The following is a 16,754-nucleotide window of genomic DNA, read 5'->3' on the forward strand; positions in this document are numbered from 1 at the left end:
TATACATTTATGTTAACTAAAATCCTGAATCCTTATAGACTCAGTTTCTACCGTTTGTTACAGGTTTTTGTCTTTTTAATCATTAAATCTAGAAAACGAACTTCTTTCCGATGCGAAGGTACAAGTTTTTAACTTTCAGTCATGAAGTACCTTCTGAAAGGTTTGTGGTTGATAAAAGTATTACTCCATTAATGAAATGATTTGATACTGATTGGAGTAAATCACTGCCATTTGTTACAAAGCAAGAATAAAGACCTTTCTAAGATGTTTTAAAGAAACGAAAATTCTGTTCATTCTTAGAGATGTTACACAGCCACAATGAGTCTTTTCATGGTGGTGCTGGACAGAAATTCCTCGGCTGCGCCAGAAGACTGGAGAGATTTGAGGATGGGTAAGATAGCTGCCCTAGAATTGCTTTGCTAGCTTTAGGATTAACCCCCACAAGTATGAAGGAGAAATGTTTGGGTGTGGTACAGGACTGTCATCCGGCCCCTCTGATCTGCAGTTTTTCTTTCTGCCATTTCAGTTACCCACACGGTCGGCTGCTGTCCGGTGTGGAGGTAGGTGACCCTCTGTAGCCTAACAGCTTCACCACACCTGCGTCCTTCCCCTCACTTCATCTCATCATGTAGGCATTTTCTCATCACAAGAAGGGTGATATTTTGAGAGAGAAAGAGAGAGACCACATTTACATAATTTGTTTTACAGCATATTGTTATAATTGTTTTATATTCTTTTTTTTTTAAGATTTTATTTATTTATTTGACAGAGACACAGCGAGAGAGGGAACACAAGCAGGAGGAGTGGGGGAGAAGCCCGATGCGGGGTTCGATCCCAGGACCCGGGAATCATGACCTGAGCCGAAGGCAGACGCTCAACGACTGAGCCACCCAGGCACCCCTTATTTTATCATTCTTGTTAATCTCTTACAAATCTCTTACTCTTATAAATCAACTTTATCATAGGATGCATGTATAGGGAAAAACAGTACATTTAGGGTTTGGTACTAATCATGGTTTCAGGCATCCACTGGGGGTCTTGGAACATCCTCCTCAGACAAGAGGATGGGCTGCTGTGTTTATACAACTCCAACATAGAATGACCGATGAATATGAATTTCTTGTACCTAATATAAGGTCAAGATCTTTCAGAGGACCTTGGAAATAATTTACTTTGGAGGCTTTCCTTGCCAGAGGAAGCCAAAACTGTCTGAAATTTACATTAGCAAAACTGAGAAGCACTTCCCCAAGTTCGAAGTCTAGGGCGGCCTTTCCTCAGACCTTTGTGTTCATTTTCTTGCATAGGGAAGTACTGGGGTAGAGAGGCTCTAGGAAACCTGTGGACCTGCCTTACCAGGGAATTGCTACACCACTGGATGATCTGCAGTGTGAATAGTTAAGAATTAGGCAAAGCTGCTGAGTACTTGACATTACATGTTTCCCCCATTATCTGAAATTAAATGTTCCTATAAAACCTTTTGTAAGCTGAAAAGGCATAAAGCAAAGAAGCAGTTAAAAAGTGAAAATCCTCTTCAGATTTGTTTTGGTTAACAAAAATGGATAGTAACGTGGGTCTTTCATAAAAGTAAAGTGGTACAAAGCAAACTTTTGGACAATGGAGGTAACCTGCTTCCATTTTCCCCGGGTAGGTGCTAAGCTGAAAGTACTTGGTTTGGCTGGCAGCCCAGTTAAAATGGCATGTCATTCTTTCTATATGGGATTTTATCGAAGGGTTTCCCTTGCAAAGCAGGTTTTTAGCAAGAGTAAAGAAGGCTAGAATAATTAGGTTTTGAAAATAGGTACAGGTATGTTATTACACTCCAAATTATTCCTTTTTTAATTATTTTTTAATTAACATATAATGTATTATTTGTGATTCATCAGTCTTAACACCCAGCACTCACCACAACACATACCCTCCCCAGTTATTCTTATCAGTGGCTCTCTTCGCCTAAAAACCAGACAGTGGTTCTCAATATGCTCCCCCCATTCCCAGTCCCACTTAAATTTCTACTTCTATCATTCCAAAAGTTTTTGTAAATAATGGGGATTGAGGGGTGTTTATAATATATAGTGAGCATCTTTTTCATGACAATATACGTCCACAACATAATTCAGCTGCAGTAACCTTCTGTTTTATGGCTAGTCCATACTTAGCGTTTCCTGTTAGTTATTGAGTAACTGGGCAGCGGAGCACTGATGAATTAGGAAGGGACATTGAAAAACCTAATGAGACTCCAGTTAGCAAAGATTAAGAATAGCTGTTTTCTTGGGGCGCCCGGGTGGCTCAGTCAGTTAGGCGTGCAACTCTTGATTTTGGCTCAGGTCATGATCTCAGTTGTGAGATGGAGAGCCTGCTTAAGATGCTCTCTCTGCCCCTCCCCCACCAAAGAAGAACAGCTGTTTTCTTTAAACTGCCATATTTTCCTTCTTGGATATCGTAATTATTCCCTTAAAGGATCTTCAAGCTGACCATGAAAAATAATTGAAAATTGTGAGAGACTTCTATTTTCTTGCCATTTGGGATTCTCTGTGCCGCCCTCTGTAGTGATGTTCGTCTGCTTTTACATTTTAAAGGTCACATTTGTACACCAATGCAAGAGAACTTCCTTAGGGAGTGTAAGTGTTTAGATACTTCAGATAATAAGTAGAGTTCACCGATGAGAGGTGGGGCTTGGTAGGACAAAACAGCTGAAGAGAAACCCTAGATTTCTCGGCCTTTGGCGTGTTCTGTAAAAGGTCTAATGGAAAATGGACGTGTTGAAACCTGACGCCTAAGTGAGTTCCTGCTGCCTTTGTGGTTTTTTTTTTTTTTAAGATTTTATTTATTTATTTGAGAGAGAGAGAGAATGAGAGACAGAGAGCACATGAGAGGGAAGAGGGTCAGAGGGAGAAGACTCCCCGCCGAGCAGGGAGCCCGATGCGGGACTCGATCCCGGGACTCCAGGATCATGACCTGAGCCAAAGGCAGACGCTTAACCGACTGAGCCACCCAGGCGCCCCTGCTTTTGTGTTTTAAAATTATAAATCTCCAATCTCTCTCAGAGTGTGCATAAAACGTCTTAAACATGAAAGTCTTAAGAAGGAGCTATGATAGCTGAATATTCAACAGCAAAAAACTGAAAAGAACTGGCTTGGTAATAAGACGCTTGCTAGTTTGAAATGGGACATGAAGTTGGCCAAGACTATATAAATCTTTGTTCAGTGCCTACCAGCAACATTTCAATGTTTACCCAAAGCCTCTAGCAGTGTTATGCATAATTTATTGCGTACATTAATATTGAATATCAAAGTGGGGAAGGCCATTCTCACCAGCTTAACGGCTGTACAAAACCTCAAAGTATAGGTATGACCTATGCCCAGCGACAGATGGAGGGGCTGTTAAATTAGAATGTTGTTGGATAACTCAATGGCAGTTAGCCTCTACTAATTGAAACGAGAGGATTTTTAAAATGTGATCCTGGCACTGTAAGAATGCAATAATTAGTATTTGAAACTGGGAACTAAATTGTAGGTATTCCTCTTTCAAAGCGCCAAGGCTTGTATCTTCCATGACATTTCCCAAGATCAAAGGCAAACTGGAAATTGTGACATTATCTGTTGCTGCAATTTCAGGGGATTTACCAAGACATCATAACAAGTGACCTGAATGGGGTAGTGATTTCACATCTACCTGAGTCATAGATGTAATGTGCTGAAATAGGGAAACTAGGCATCATACTTTAAAGATAAATTTACAACTAGAAAAATAAGATTTCAAAAAGGATTGGTAGCTTGTGGATTTCACTAATGCTGACCATGTATGTGTAAATAACCTTTATTTAAAGTCTTCAAGGTTCACTGTTGGGTGACAATTAGAAGAATATGATAATAGAGTTAATAAGAAATAGCCCGGCCTATTTATTATCAAGAAGTGGTTAATATCATTTGTGAAGAAAAATCTTCTGAAAGTAAGACTTTAAAACCACAGAGAAAAACAGGAGAGATAGGCCAGTTCATTTCTTCCATGTTGGTGGAGTCTGCAAGAACTTGCTGGAAATAATTTTAAGAATTGCGTATGTGTGAAAATAATTGTGTGGGTGTCTGAAAGCCGCTCTTAAAGCTACTTTCTTAAAACAGTCTCTACTACCTCAGCTGGGGACTTTTTTTCTGAATCTGACTATTGATAAAAACCAGAAATAGATTATGAATGGGTTCTTGGTTGGGTTTGGGTTCAGTGGAGCTTTCCTCCGTTAGTCCATACATTGCCAAATTTGTACTTCTTGGAAAGTACGTTCTTTCCACACGTGTTAAGTCACCAGTGGTATGGCTTAGGATGTTTCTTTTTAATTCTAGAAGTCCCAGGGCGCCTGGGTGGCTCAGATGGTTGGGTGTCTGCCTTCGGCTCGGGTCATGATCCCAGGGTCCTGGGATCGGGTCCCGCATCGGGCTCCCTGCTCCTTGGGAGCCTGCTTCTCCCTCTGCTTCTCTCTCTCTCCCTCTGTCTCTCATGAATGAATAAATAAAATCTTAAAAAAAAAAATGACTGGCATTAAAAAAAAAAAATTCTAGAAGTCCCAGTTGTCTAGAAGCTAGACATACCTTCCCAGGTTTGTCTTTTCAGTACATGGAAAAGGTTCGCATTCTGAAAGCCACCATCTCATTTTGAAGTTGAGGAAGCAAGCTCCAAAAGTGTCTCATTTTCCTGGTCTATCCCAGTGGCTTCTCTTGATCCACATGAAAACCAAAGAAATCTTACTCTCATGCCTGGAAGCTTGCGGTGAGGACTCGAGTCAGGATCACATTTTATGTTTTCTCTTCCCAAACAGGTGATTCCTAAGTGCTTTCTGGAAAATACAGCCTCAGGTCAAAGATTGTGGTCAAGGATTACAGAAATGGTCCTTTCGCTTTTACTTTCTTTACTAGTAGATCAGCCTTGCTTGCTGTTATTCCATTTCCTCAACCCTTTCGGTGACCTCCTTCAGCTCTTGACCCTACCTCTTTTAATTTTGCCAGGAATAACATTCTTCCACCATCCCTTCCATCACCATTTGGACACCCTTAGGTAGATCTTTCCAGGTAAAAGATGGAATCAAATGGACTCCAAGTCTGTCGGTAGAACACTGAGAGGAACTGAGCATGCCACCTTGTAGACTACATCTCATTTTTTAGTCATTTCCCATGCTCTCCTGGTCATTTCATCTTGGAAGCTGCTTCTGGACTAGGCCCACAAAGCTTATTTTTCAGTTGTGGATTCTGTTTCAATTCAAGTTCCCTTATTTTCTGGCTTTGATAAGAGGGCATCTCATCCCATATTTTGTGGATTGTATACTTTGAGTCTCATTTTCTTTATCTGTAAAATGGGAATAAGTAAGCTGTGAGGAGTGCATGAAACTCCAGAAACAAAGCTCTGGAGATGCTGTGAGGTGACTAATGCATTCCTGAGTAGCATCCCTTTTGTTCTGTTTCTTCTGAAAACCCAGCACAGCCCTGAGAAAATAGGAAGTGCAGCTAAAGAGCGATGTAAACCAAAAGTAAAAAACCTTTGGGTTTTAAAAACACTTCCTTTAGTTGGGTGACCCATCCAGTACAAAGTGAACTCAGGTGCGTAATCTTACTTCATCTTTCCTGCAGCCCTAGGGTGCAGGGGAAAAAAGCTTCTTTCCATTTTGCAGGGGAAAAAAGCTGAAGCTTAAAAGTTTAACTAGCTTAAAGTAAAGATAAAAATCCCCAAATCTAAAAGCATTTTCAGAAAGATTATACAACTGAGATGTGAGCATTCTTCATTGAACTCTGGTTCCAGGATTCCTGGGCACCCCAGTCAAAGATTTCAATAGCACTTCTTAATACAATAGGGTTACTTTGTATTCTCAAACTATCATGACCATGAGGGACTTGGGCTGGGCTAAGGCACCAATTCTAGTTTCAGAATTGATGTGTGGACTCCTCTTGAGCACCAAAGTGCTCTGCCAGCAATTGAAATATCAAAAATTGGCCGAAACTGTGTTCAAGTCAGGATTGTTACTTAGGTTTTTAATTTCATCTTGAAGGCCCTAGGATGAGTAGATATCCGCCAGATACCTTTGTTGACGTTCTAAGGAATTAGTCTTTCCTGAATCATGGAAACTTCCCTTTACTTAGTGCTTTATAGTCTCTTAGTATGTAGTTTGCCTTATCCCAGGAAAAAAATTAAAATAGAGGGATGCGGGGCGCCTGGCTAGCTCAGTTGTTGGAGCATGCAACTTTTGATCTCGGGGTTTTGAGTTCGAGCCCCACGCTGGGTGGAGAGATAACTTAAAAACAAAATCTTTTTAAAAAGATTTAAAATGACAGATGGACCTCATCTATTACAGTATGTGATGCCCTGTTTTCTTTCCGACCCCACTGCCACCTCCGACTACTTTCTCATTCTGCCCATCTTATTTCTATGGCTTTTTCACATCTGACCGAAGAGCTTAAGTCAGTCCACTGCTCTCGGAGTATTAAGTCAGAATCCAGTTTCTCTAACTTAACTCTATGTATGTCATGACTGCTAAACCCTTATTGAGAAGAGAATTCCTCTTCCAGCGATATTTGCAGGAGTTTTCATTTGCTGCCAGATTCCAGACTTGTAAATCTCTTTGCTTCCCTCCTTCCCGTCATCTGGGTGGGCAAACCCCAGCTTCTCCCTTGTTTCCACCTCAGCACTACTGACATTTGGAGCAATAATTGGGGGGTGGGGCAGGCTGGGGCTGTCCTGTGCATTGTAGGATGTTTAGGAAAATCCCTGTTCTCTACCTACTTGTTAGTTGTACAAAAGCACGCACGCGTGCACACATCCACCCAATTGCAGCAATCCAAAATGTCTTCAGACACGGGCAAAATTGCCCCATTGGAGAAGCATTGCTTTAGATAAACATTCGACCAAGCCCTCATTTAGCCAGTCAACCTGAGCAAATCCTAGGTACTAGACATTCTATGCGCAATGACGGAAAACTTTTTTTTTTTTTTAAGATTTTATCTATTCACTTGCGAGAGAGACAGAGAGAGAACAAGCAGGGGGAGAGGCAGAGGGAGAGGGAGAAGCAGACTCCCTGCAGAGCAAGGAGCCCAACGCGGGACTCAATCCCAGGACCCTGGGATCACGACCTGAGCCGAAGGCAGACGCCCAACCATCTGAGCCACCCAGGAGCCCGGGAAAACTTTTTAAATGGTTAAAATAGCCACCATTTATGAGTATTTGAGTGAAGCATGCTATGAAGTATTTATATAGTCGCCTTTAATCCTTAAACTCTGCTAGGGGAGTACCCCCTCTTTTACAGATGAGAAGACCATCTCAGATGAATGCACCTGCCTGAGGTCACATGCTGAGGGGCAGAACTGGCGTTCACCCCATTGGTGGGACCCCGAGGCCCTCCTTCATCCCTGCTCTGTACTGCTTCCTTGCCCTCGAGCAGTTTACCTTCCACTGGGATAAGCCTTAGGCCCCCTTCTTTATGAAGCCTTCTCTTGGCCTTTCCAGGGACTCAGAGATCTCTCTGCTGACAGATGCCAGACCACTGTGCCCCAGCAGCTGGCTTTGTAGCTCACCAGGTCCTCCCTGTTTCACCTGGCACCTAGGATGGGCTGTCCATGAGGCGGGGAGCCGCATCAAGTCACCTCAAAATCTATTTGGTCAAAGATACTATGCTGTTTGTGGAGCAAACAATGAAGGACTCAGCTGCCTAAAAAAAAAAAAAAAAAAATCTATATTCTGGGTGCTAAGATTTTACTTGAAAAGTTAGGGCATCTGCACCTTTCTGAGAAGTCTCATTTTTCTGTGGTTTATCCATTTGACCCTGGTTCCATGAAGGAAGCAGAGGTCTTCAGAAACACGACTTCTAGACCTTGGGAGGGGTTAGGGGCTGCTATATTACTTTTGCAGGGCATTGTAAGATGTTCTTAGTTCACTGCCCATCATCAAAAAATGGAAAAAGCCACCTAAGTGTGACTCCTTGGTCCCTTTTGCCAGGTGGATATCGGGTGTCACAGGGCATGCTGCGTTGCCCTAAGGCCATCTGGAGCTCACCTCACTGGGCTTCCTCATCCTAGGGCTCGATACGACCACTCGTCTGATACAGCAAAGCTCCCTGATGGATCTGTCTCTGTATCACTTGGATCTTGAAGAAAGCAGTAGCTCACCTACAAAGGGAGCAGAAACCAGTGTGGAGGGAGTATGCTCCAGACCTTTCCACCTCCTACCCAGAGTTTCAAGAGCAAGCACACCCTCGAGCCTACACTGCTTAATTTCATCTGAACATGAGAGCCACCTGGGAGCCTTTTTAGAAGCACTGAGGCCCCGGACCTCACCCTGGGGGCTGGGCGAAGCAGGCCTGTGTGTGCTGAGGTGGTGGGGGGTGAGGAGGTGTGGAACCCTCCAAAGCCAGACTTGTGGATTACTGCTTTAAGCTGTAAGTCCGAAACTTCTTTGAAGCCTTGTGTTTAATCTTGATCAATGAGCAATTTGCATTTTCCAAAACAACATCCATATTTGATATTAAAATGACTTAACTCCCCACATGCTCTTCGCAGAGTGAAATCGATGCGCCTAGGTGTTTCTCACCACATACCCCTCGGGTTGGTGTTTTCGTTCGAGGCAGGTGGAATCGAGATCTTTAGGAACCCTTTGTGCTCTCATGGTCTACAAAACTATGTTGTGAGAAGAAATCCTCCAGCTTCACAACAGATGATTTTCCTTGGGCCTCTGGGAACCCCTTCTCATAGGAATCAGTGTGTGGATTTCCCCGTGGCCAGGCTCTTTAGGGGCTTCATAGCGGCCGAGCTGCCGTTGCTTCTAAACACAAAAGAGGAACAAAAAGCTTTGGACTTGAGTAACAGTCTGTTTTGATCAGGAAAGATGGCACAAACGGTGGAGGACCCTGAGGAGTACAGCAGGGGACGGGAAGCCCGAGCCAAGGAAAGACTCTCTCCATCTCAAGTCTTCAGACTTGAGGGGCTTCTGGCCTCTCTGTCCAACGCCTCACTTTTTTTTTATGACTTCATTCTAGAAAGAGTTCCTTCTAGGATTGTAGTTGACGCTTCCACCAATCCTATGACGTAGGGCAGTTCCGCCATTTTGCAGATGAGGGCGTAAACGAGGCTCCCAGGAGACTCTGATCCCAGAACAGACTGGGGAAGCTGAGCCCACACCGGCCAAGGGGTTGGAACAACCTCCCATGGCGCCAACCTGGAACCTACCTTTTCTCAAAACGTTTCAGCATTTAAAGGTCTCTGAATTCATAGCTTATATGAACTGTGGTCCCCCAAAGTCCCCTGGGTGTAAAGTACTTCATAAAAATCCCGGTCCATTCCCTGGTGTTCATAATAATCAGACACTCCTGGGCATTGGTATATCTTCTTCTAGCACTTGTGGGCACTGCACCAGGGGTTCACACACAGTAGCCTATTATCCGCAAGGCCAGCCTGACCCCCTTAGCAGGTACAACGCCACGCGGTGCCTCTTTTAGGGTGGACTTGATCCCACATTGCTGCCTCCCCTCCTATCATTCCCACAATGCAACCCTGTGCTTTGACATCCTGGGGCCTTATGAGGACTTGGGCCTGTAGACGACTCCTATCCCCACTCACACGTCAATACAGAGCTAAGGAACAGCACTCTTCAGAATTGAGGGCAGGCTGGCGGTGTAGTCTTCAGCTTCCAGAATGAACCCAGGCAGCGGGCTGGCCACACGGAGGTGAGTGCGGCCAGCTCCCTGAGTGTATCTGTGTATCATTTCAGAAAAGGGGAAGAGACTGAGGAAAGGGGAAAAGAATGTGTTAATTCTGAGACTGACCAGGGAAGGGGATCAGAGAAAAGGGTGACCTTCAGTCCAGCACTCCAGGTATTTGACTGGAGGGCCCAAGACAGACAGTATGGCTCCATAATGTTTCTGGCCTTGGATGGGGGTCAGGACCAGGTAAGGACAGGCTGATGACAAGTCCTGCCTGCAGCCCTTTCTGTCAGGACCAGGTGGACCTGGCCAGGCAGAGGGATGGGACTCTGAGGGTAGCAGATGAAAACTCTGGGCCAGGATGAAGCCTCAGGAAGTGTTTCCACCCCCTCAGGGTCCCCACTCTTTCCCAGGCCTCTCCTTGCTACCAGCCACCCTTCAAGGTTCCCTCCCACTAGCATGTGTCAGCTGGGCCCAGCGCCTGGCCTGGGGAAACAGACACATAAAAAGGACTCTGTCCTTGGCTAGCTGGGTCCTCCCCTCCCACTCACATCTCCCCTGGGGTTTAGGAAACAGAACTTCAGTGCATTCTTCTAATGCTGATTGAATTCCTTCCTTCTGGGCAGCTTTGTGTGCCCTTGGCACAAATGAGAAAAAGAGCAGGAAGGGTTTAAAATAGCACACAACTGGCCAATTCGCCCGCCAGCATGGGCTAGCTATTATAAACGAGAAAACCCAGGTGATGAAATTTGTCACAACTGTCTTTGGCATGGGCTCCAGTGTGGGTTTGCATTTTTAAGAGCACACGTGTGTTAGCAGAATGGAAATGAACACATTAGCTGCAAATTCTGTTGCACACTTGGGACCGTTGTGGGGTGTGGTTGCACTTCGGACTGCAACGTGTTTCAGTGTCCGAATAAAATGTGGTTGTCATCCATTCCTGGCCTCAGGTCCCCTCAGGTGACTTGTGACTTGTGATCATCAGGTGCTGTTGGAATCAGCTATTTCTAGGAACCGGAAAGTGGGACTGCCATAAAAGGAAGCCACTTCCTGGAGTTTTTCTTAAAGGCATGGTAGACAAAATCTAGACATGGCTGCCTCAGGCCAGAGTCTCCTGATTGCAAATAAACTCTTTACTGTGGACCCACAGCACTCCTAGAGAGTTCCTCCCCAGACTTTTGAGAGGGCCAACGTCATGAATACAGAGCACTTATTTGTAAAGGAAGTTTTAAATCACTTTATTAGTTATTACATCTGTTCTAACAAGAAGAGAACGGTGAGCCATCCTGGGATGAGGATGCTTGGCCATCCACTAGATTCACTCAGTGAGTAGCGAGTGAGTAGCTCAGTTCTGTGTCTCAGCAAAATGACAGGTAGACAGTTGGGGGCCTTCCAGGTGGTTTGGGAATGACTGAATGTCAGTTGCACAGATGCCAAGGATCTATGATAGTCTTGTTGCCAAACCAAGCATCTTGCCTTGGGATGGATGAGAACAGGATTGCGACACTCGAGCAGTCACTTTTGTCCCCTTCGCCTGGAGAGGAAGAAATGTACCTTATCAGGATTCTAGAGCCTGGCTGATCTTTGCATTTGAGTGCTGCTTTAGATCGCAAAGCATTTCACAGCTATTATCTTCCTGTTTGAGGCCAAGAGGGCAGATTTTGAATGGCTGAGAAAAGCACCAGGACGTGAGGAGCCTTTCTGCTCAGATCACATAATTATTAGTTAGTTGAAGCCGGAATTAGAAACTCCAGCCTTCTCTTTTCCATCCTGCTGCCTCTTTGTTATGCGGCTCTAATTTTCCCCACACCTTCTCCTGGCAAACTCAGCTGGAGGGAGCCACTAGCCATAAATAGCCGTCTAAAGTCCACCATTAAGAGTTTCACCTCGGCTGCTCAAGACAGGAGAGTCAATTACAGTTCAAATGCTCCTGGAAGGAAGGATCTAAGTCAGAGGTTGGCACACTTTCTCTGCAAAGGGCCAGATAGTAAGTATTTCCGGTTTGGCAGGCCATGTGTCCCCTGTCGCACCTCCTCAACCCCTGCCGCTGGAGTGTGAAAGTGGTTGAAGCCTACACAACAAAGGAACAAGTCCCTATTTATGGACACTGACATTTGAATTGTATGACTGCTGCATGTCACAAAATATTATTCTTTTTTTTTTTTTTAAAGAATTTCACACCGTTTCAGCATGTGAAAACTCTCCTTAGCTCATAGGCCGTGCAAAGGCAGGCAGAGGGCCAGACCTCTGCTCCAAGGTGCCTCGGGCCAGTGGCTATACTTGGCGGGGTAAAGGCTCAGATGAACGCACGAGGTGGGGAAACCACAGGAGAACCCCTAGCACCCCAGGCAGGGAGGTGGGGTGCAGGCAGGTGCTCCCCTCTGCAGTCTGGCCCTCGCTGTCTTGCCGCCGTCCCCTGGGCCCATCTGGAAGGAAGTTGCCCACTGGCCACCTGTGCAGCCACTGCATCCGGGGCACTCACTGCAGCTTCTCAGGCCTCACAGGAGCTGTGGCTTTGACGCTGGCGTGAGGTGAGCCAGCTGCGTCCACCCCCCACCCGCGCACACCCAGCTTCACCCACAGTCAGCGCTCTCCTCTCACTCCATCCGTCTGTGGGGGTCCTTGCCTCACCGTAACGAGGCTGAAAGGTCAGATTGCTCCATGTTGCTGTGACATTTGAGGGGTTTCGCTGTTGATTTGTTGGTTGTTTTTTTTTTTTTTTTTTAGAGATTTTATTTATTTATTTGACAGAGAGAGACACAGCGAGAGAGGGAACACAAGCAGGGGGAGTGGGAGAGGGAGAAGCAGGCTTCCCGCCAAGCAGGGAGCCCGACGCAGGACTCAATCCCAGGACCCCGGGATCATGACCTGAGCCGAAGGCAGACGCCCAACGACTGAGCCACCCAGGATTTGTTGTTTTTAAAAAGACGCAGGCACGTCCACCTGCCACAGGGTAGGTAGTGGGTAGAAGATGCTGGTGTCCTAAAAGCACTTCCTCTTATGATCTCATCTGGTTCTCCCGAGTAGAGTGAATAAGGAGATGTAATTAGCACCATTTTACAGATGGAAAAACTGAGGCTCAGAGCACTAAAATGACTTTCCCGGGGCGCCTGGGTGGCTCAGTCGTTAATCGGCTGCCTTCGGCTCCGGTCATGATCCCAGGATCCTGGGATCGAGCCCCGCATCGGGCTCCCTGCTCCACGGGGAAGCCTGCTTCTCCCTCTCCCACTCCCCCTGCTTGTGTTCCCTCTCTCGCTGTCTCTCTCTCTCTCTCTGTTGAATAAATAAATAAAATCTTAATAAAATAAAATAAAATAAAATGACTTTCCCAACGCAAAGCCGGAGAGCATGCTGCTGAGTCCAAAGCCCTGCCTTCAGCACACCAGGATGCCTCTAGGGGGTAAGTGTGCAGAGAAGGGCTCCTGCAGGGACCAGCAGCCTTACCCCGACTCAGACACCTCTAGCCTCAGCCTCTTCTCTGTCTCACTGTGAGCCCTTAGGCCTGGCAGCCCCTTTGTGATTCTTCTGCCGCTTTGCCTGGGGGTGGAAATGGGTGGAAATGGGCTTCCATCTACTGGTAGTGCCCGCTCCATCCCAGGACCCTGGGATCATGACCTGAACCGAAGGCAGATGCTTAACCGACTGAGCCACCCAGGCGCCCCTCCCAGAGAGGCTTTTATTGTTCTTTAGTCTTATACATTTATTAGTTTATTGTCTGACCTGCAGTCAGCACTCAAAGATTTCCATGTGCACGAACAAATCAACGAATGAGTTAATGTCTCTCACCTTCAGTCACTCTGAGGAAGCCGGGATAAGATCCTCCAAGTTTAGCTTTCAATGCAGTAATCCACAAGGGCTTTTTGAATTTAGTCAAATTGAATCAGCACATAATAAGGTTGCAAGGGAGCATTCAAAGGGCCTGGCACTCTGCACACATTCACCTCATCCTTACCACCATCCACAGTGGGCACCTTCATCACCCATGGCTTGGGACAAGAGGGTGGCGGTGAGGATCTGGACCCCGGTCCCGTGGATCCCACACTGTTCTCACTGGCTCCTTATGGGCACTACGTTGTGGGTGAAGGAGGCTCCATAATTACCCTAGAGACAAAGCTTGGGCCCCATGAGGAGTGCTGAGGAAGGAAGGAGCCCAGCCCCCACCCCACCCCCACCCCCCAGCGCCTAGCTGGTCAGCAGGCTAGAGGTCAGCACCAGCACCCTGCTGCACTGGGGGCTCGGCTTCTCCCCGCAGACTGCATGCCTGGGGCTGGAATTCTAATACTCTTCATTGGCAGCCAGTGTAGGCAGGTGCAAAAAACTGATCTGACAGTAGGCCTTCCCCCAGAAGTACACGGCCTATGGACGGATGTGATGGGGGCCCAATATAAGGCACACTGACTCTTTACCACGCAGCCTGAGCTTGAAATCCTGTCATCGGAACTACATCCCTTGGTGTATTACTGCTTCTAGTTTTCAAGAGAGACCCCCTATTAAAAACGCGTTTTATAAAAAAGAAACTGGATGTGAATGTTTGTGGGAGGGAGCCCAAAGCAGAGGGAGATGGGGAAAACCACCATACTGTGCCAGGCCGGACCTCCGCACCAGGCCTTTGCCACCAGATGAGAGATGCGGGGCTCAGCCCCATCTCTGCCCTACTTGCTGTTGAATGGAGGGGACAGAAGAGTAGTACTGGGCCCGAACCCCCCCCCATGCACACAACACACTGCTCACAGCTTCCTTCTCGAGTCTCCCCAGTGCCGACCACAGCTTCCTCCTCCTTTGCCCCCCACCCAGCAGTCCACCCCACCCAAGTCCTGCCTCCGCCCCTTCCCCCAGGGGCAGTTCAGTTCCTCCGCCAATACCCACCCTTCTCAGAAGGCAGCAAGAGAGCGAAAAATAAGATATTTTTGTCCCATTGCCGTACTTTACCTTATTGAAGATTTGAAGTCGAAAGCTAGCGAGTGGCCCTGCAGGGAAGCCATCAGATCTCCGCGACAGCACAGCCCGAGAGTTCCAAGCCCTGTGTCCTCAGGTGAGGCAAGTAGGTGGGCTGTAAGCCCCTCATCCCCCACCCCTGCTCCAGGCAGCCGAAGCTTCCCTTAGCGCTGTTTCTAGCTCCTCCCTTTCTAGATGTGGTTGCAAAGCCAGGCATCAGGCTAAGGAATCCGTCCCTGAGGGTGACTTCCAGGCTGTGTGTGGCCAGCTGGGAGGTGGCTCTCCCTGGTCTTCAGGGCGACCCCGGTTTTCACCGTGAGGAGGGCTGACTCACTCACCCTCAGTCTGCTTCCCCTCGGGTGGGCCTGCTCCTACAGAGCCCACAGGCCCCAGACGCAGCAACAGCACCTGGGGACCTGTTAGAAGCGCAGATTCTCAAGTCCCACCCCCAGAGGGATTGACTCGGAGGCCTTGGAGGTGGGCCAAGCGACCTGTGTTTTAACAAGCCTCCTGGTAATTCTGAGGCACCTCAAGTTTGAAAAACTAGATCAGCCATCCTCAAGTGTTTGCCCGCCCGCCCGCCCTTACCTGGGGACAAAGTGCTGTTCACACCTCCGCTCCAGTTCTCGTTATCTTATTTCGTAAGTTTTATCTATTTACGTACACACTACATTTTCCGTACAAGGTAAAACATCCACAAAAAAGATTTAGAAGGGTGAAATCAAGATGAAATTAACAGTATTTGTAAAGGTCTTGCTATTCTCTGGTCAGCCAGGCAACAGTCAACACCAGTGCCTATGGATGTAAAGTCCTAGGTCGCTTGGTCTTCCGGACCATCTCAGACTTGGCCATCTCTTGGTCAGATCTGCTTGAAGCACTGTGACTTGTACCTCACAACCTGGCTCACAACGAGCTCATGCTGACGTGAGAAAAGTCAGCCCTGCCATCCAGGGGCTGCTCACCCTGATTTCCATATCACGGTTCTCTCCAGTCCCAGGTTCCCTTTCAACGATGTCTTAAAGCCACTTGTCATCTTCTGAGAGGTAGTTTACTTGAACGTAGATAATAGAATCTCTCCGTTCCCTTCAGCATGCCCACCGCGGTTGCCCCAAGCTGCAGACCCCACTTTTCCCTCAGGGGTCAGGAGCCAGAGTTCATAGGCATTTGACGTTGATAATGCTGCCCAGCTTTCTCTTTCCTTGAAGGCAAACATTAATCTAAACAGACCAATATTTCCTTCCCTGGACCCCATGGAGGATCTTCCACACCCTCTGGAACGTGTGTACCCCGCTTTGCAGACCCTGCCCCAGAATGAACACAGCACTCTTCCTCTTTCCCGAAAAGCCCCATTCAGGCCTCTGAAGAGACGTCATCCGTCCCAAGGGCCCGCCAGGAGCTGTAGGGCCCACCGAAGGAAGGCTGTGCCCGCTGGGCCGCAGGGCGCCCCCCCCCCCACACCGACCCGGGTGAGAGGGGCGGGGCTTCTTTCCCTGGGGGCGGGTCCCAGCCGGCGACCGAAGCAGAGGGAGGGGCTGCTGCCTCCCTGGCTTCAGGGCGGCATTTCTGAAATCTCATTTCCTGTCCCCATTCTGAGGCAGGTGTTTCTGTTTGTAAATACGTCTCCGGTTGCTATTCCGGTCGTGCGCGGCGCTAGTTTTTCCCAAGGACTGAACTGCTATTTTTTCCTCCGGTGGTGGCAGGGTCAGCAGCCAGTCCCCAGCCCAGAGTCGTGGGGACGCGCCAGACAGCTGGGGTGCCCCAGTGGAGCGGGGCGTAGTCCCTCGGGCAGCTCAACCGCCCTTTGGGTTTTGGTTGCATTGCACACACAACGCACACCTGGCCCCACCGAGGAAAAGCAAAATAAAAACAAGCGAGGCCCATGCACTTTCTGGGGACCCGGCCCCACGGGGCATTAGAGTAGCGAGGTACAAACTCGGGCCACAGGGAAGCAAAAGCTGCTCACATGAAAGCCAGAACCTCAAATCCAGCGACTTGTAAATTGGGGTCTGCAAACACCCTGAGAAGCACCAGATATATTCCGGAGGTCCCTGACCCCTCTATGAGAATTTTAATTTTCTTTTGAACAAAAATCTTAAAAATTAATGTAAACATGCTCCACATCATATGAAGAGATCATCTCATAACTGTTTCT

The 16,754-nt window shown here is 47.4% G+C and overlaps 1 protein-coding gene and 1 long non-coding RNA gene across 8 annotated transcripts in view; one reads left to right on the forward strand and one right to left on the reverse strand.

Moving 5' to 3' along the window:
• The window catches only part of MEX3C (mex-3 RNA binding family member C), a 29,500-nt gene extending 21,008 nt beyond the window's left edge, over window positions 1–8,492 (forward strand). The window contains exons 3-5 of one of the 7 annotated variants that reach the window (XM_073898176.1): window positions 301–391; window positions 527–560; window positions 6,972–7,146. In XM_073898176.1, the coding sequence (XP_073754277.1) occupies window positions 301–391; window positions 527–560; window positions 6,972–7,110 (264 nt within the window). In that variant the 3' untranslated portion in view covers window positions 7,111–7,146. Of the gene's footprint in view, window positions 1–300; window positions 392–526; window positions 580–769; window positions 1,274–6,971 lie in introns of those variants that run through there. The other 6 variants (XM_073898177.1, XM_073898174.1, XM_073898175.1 and 3 more) reach the window with 6 other exon arrangements.
• Window positions 8,493–10,889: 2,397 nt separating this feature from the next.
• Window positions 10,890–14,734, reverse strand: LOC141373725 (uncharacterized). Its single transcript, XR_012380008.1, has 2 exons — window positions 14,597–14,734; window positions 10,890–11,201 (listed from the first exon to the last, which is right to left on the reverse strand). It is a non-coding gene; the product is annotated as an uncharacterized lncRNA (long non-coding RNA).
• Between the last annotated feature and the right edge of the window lie 2,020 nt (window positions 14,735–16,754).

The sequence above is a fragment of the Callorhinus ursinus genome, unplaced genomic scaffold (assembly GCF_003265705.2).
Source record: "Callorhinus ursinus isolate GAN/ISIS: 27379988/994484 unplaced genomic scaffold, GSC_fseal_2.0 scaffold11, whole genome shotgun sequence".
In the NCBI taxonomy this organism is placed as follows: Eukaryota; Metazoa; Chordata; class Mammalia; order Carnivora; family Otariidae; genus Callorhinus; species Callorhinus ursinus.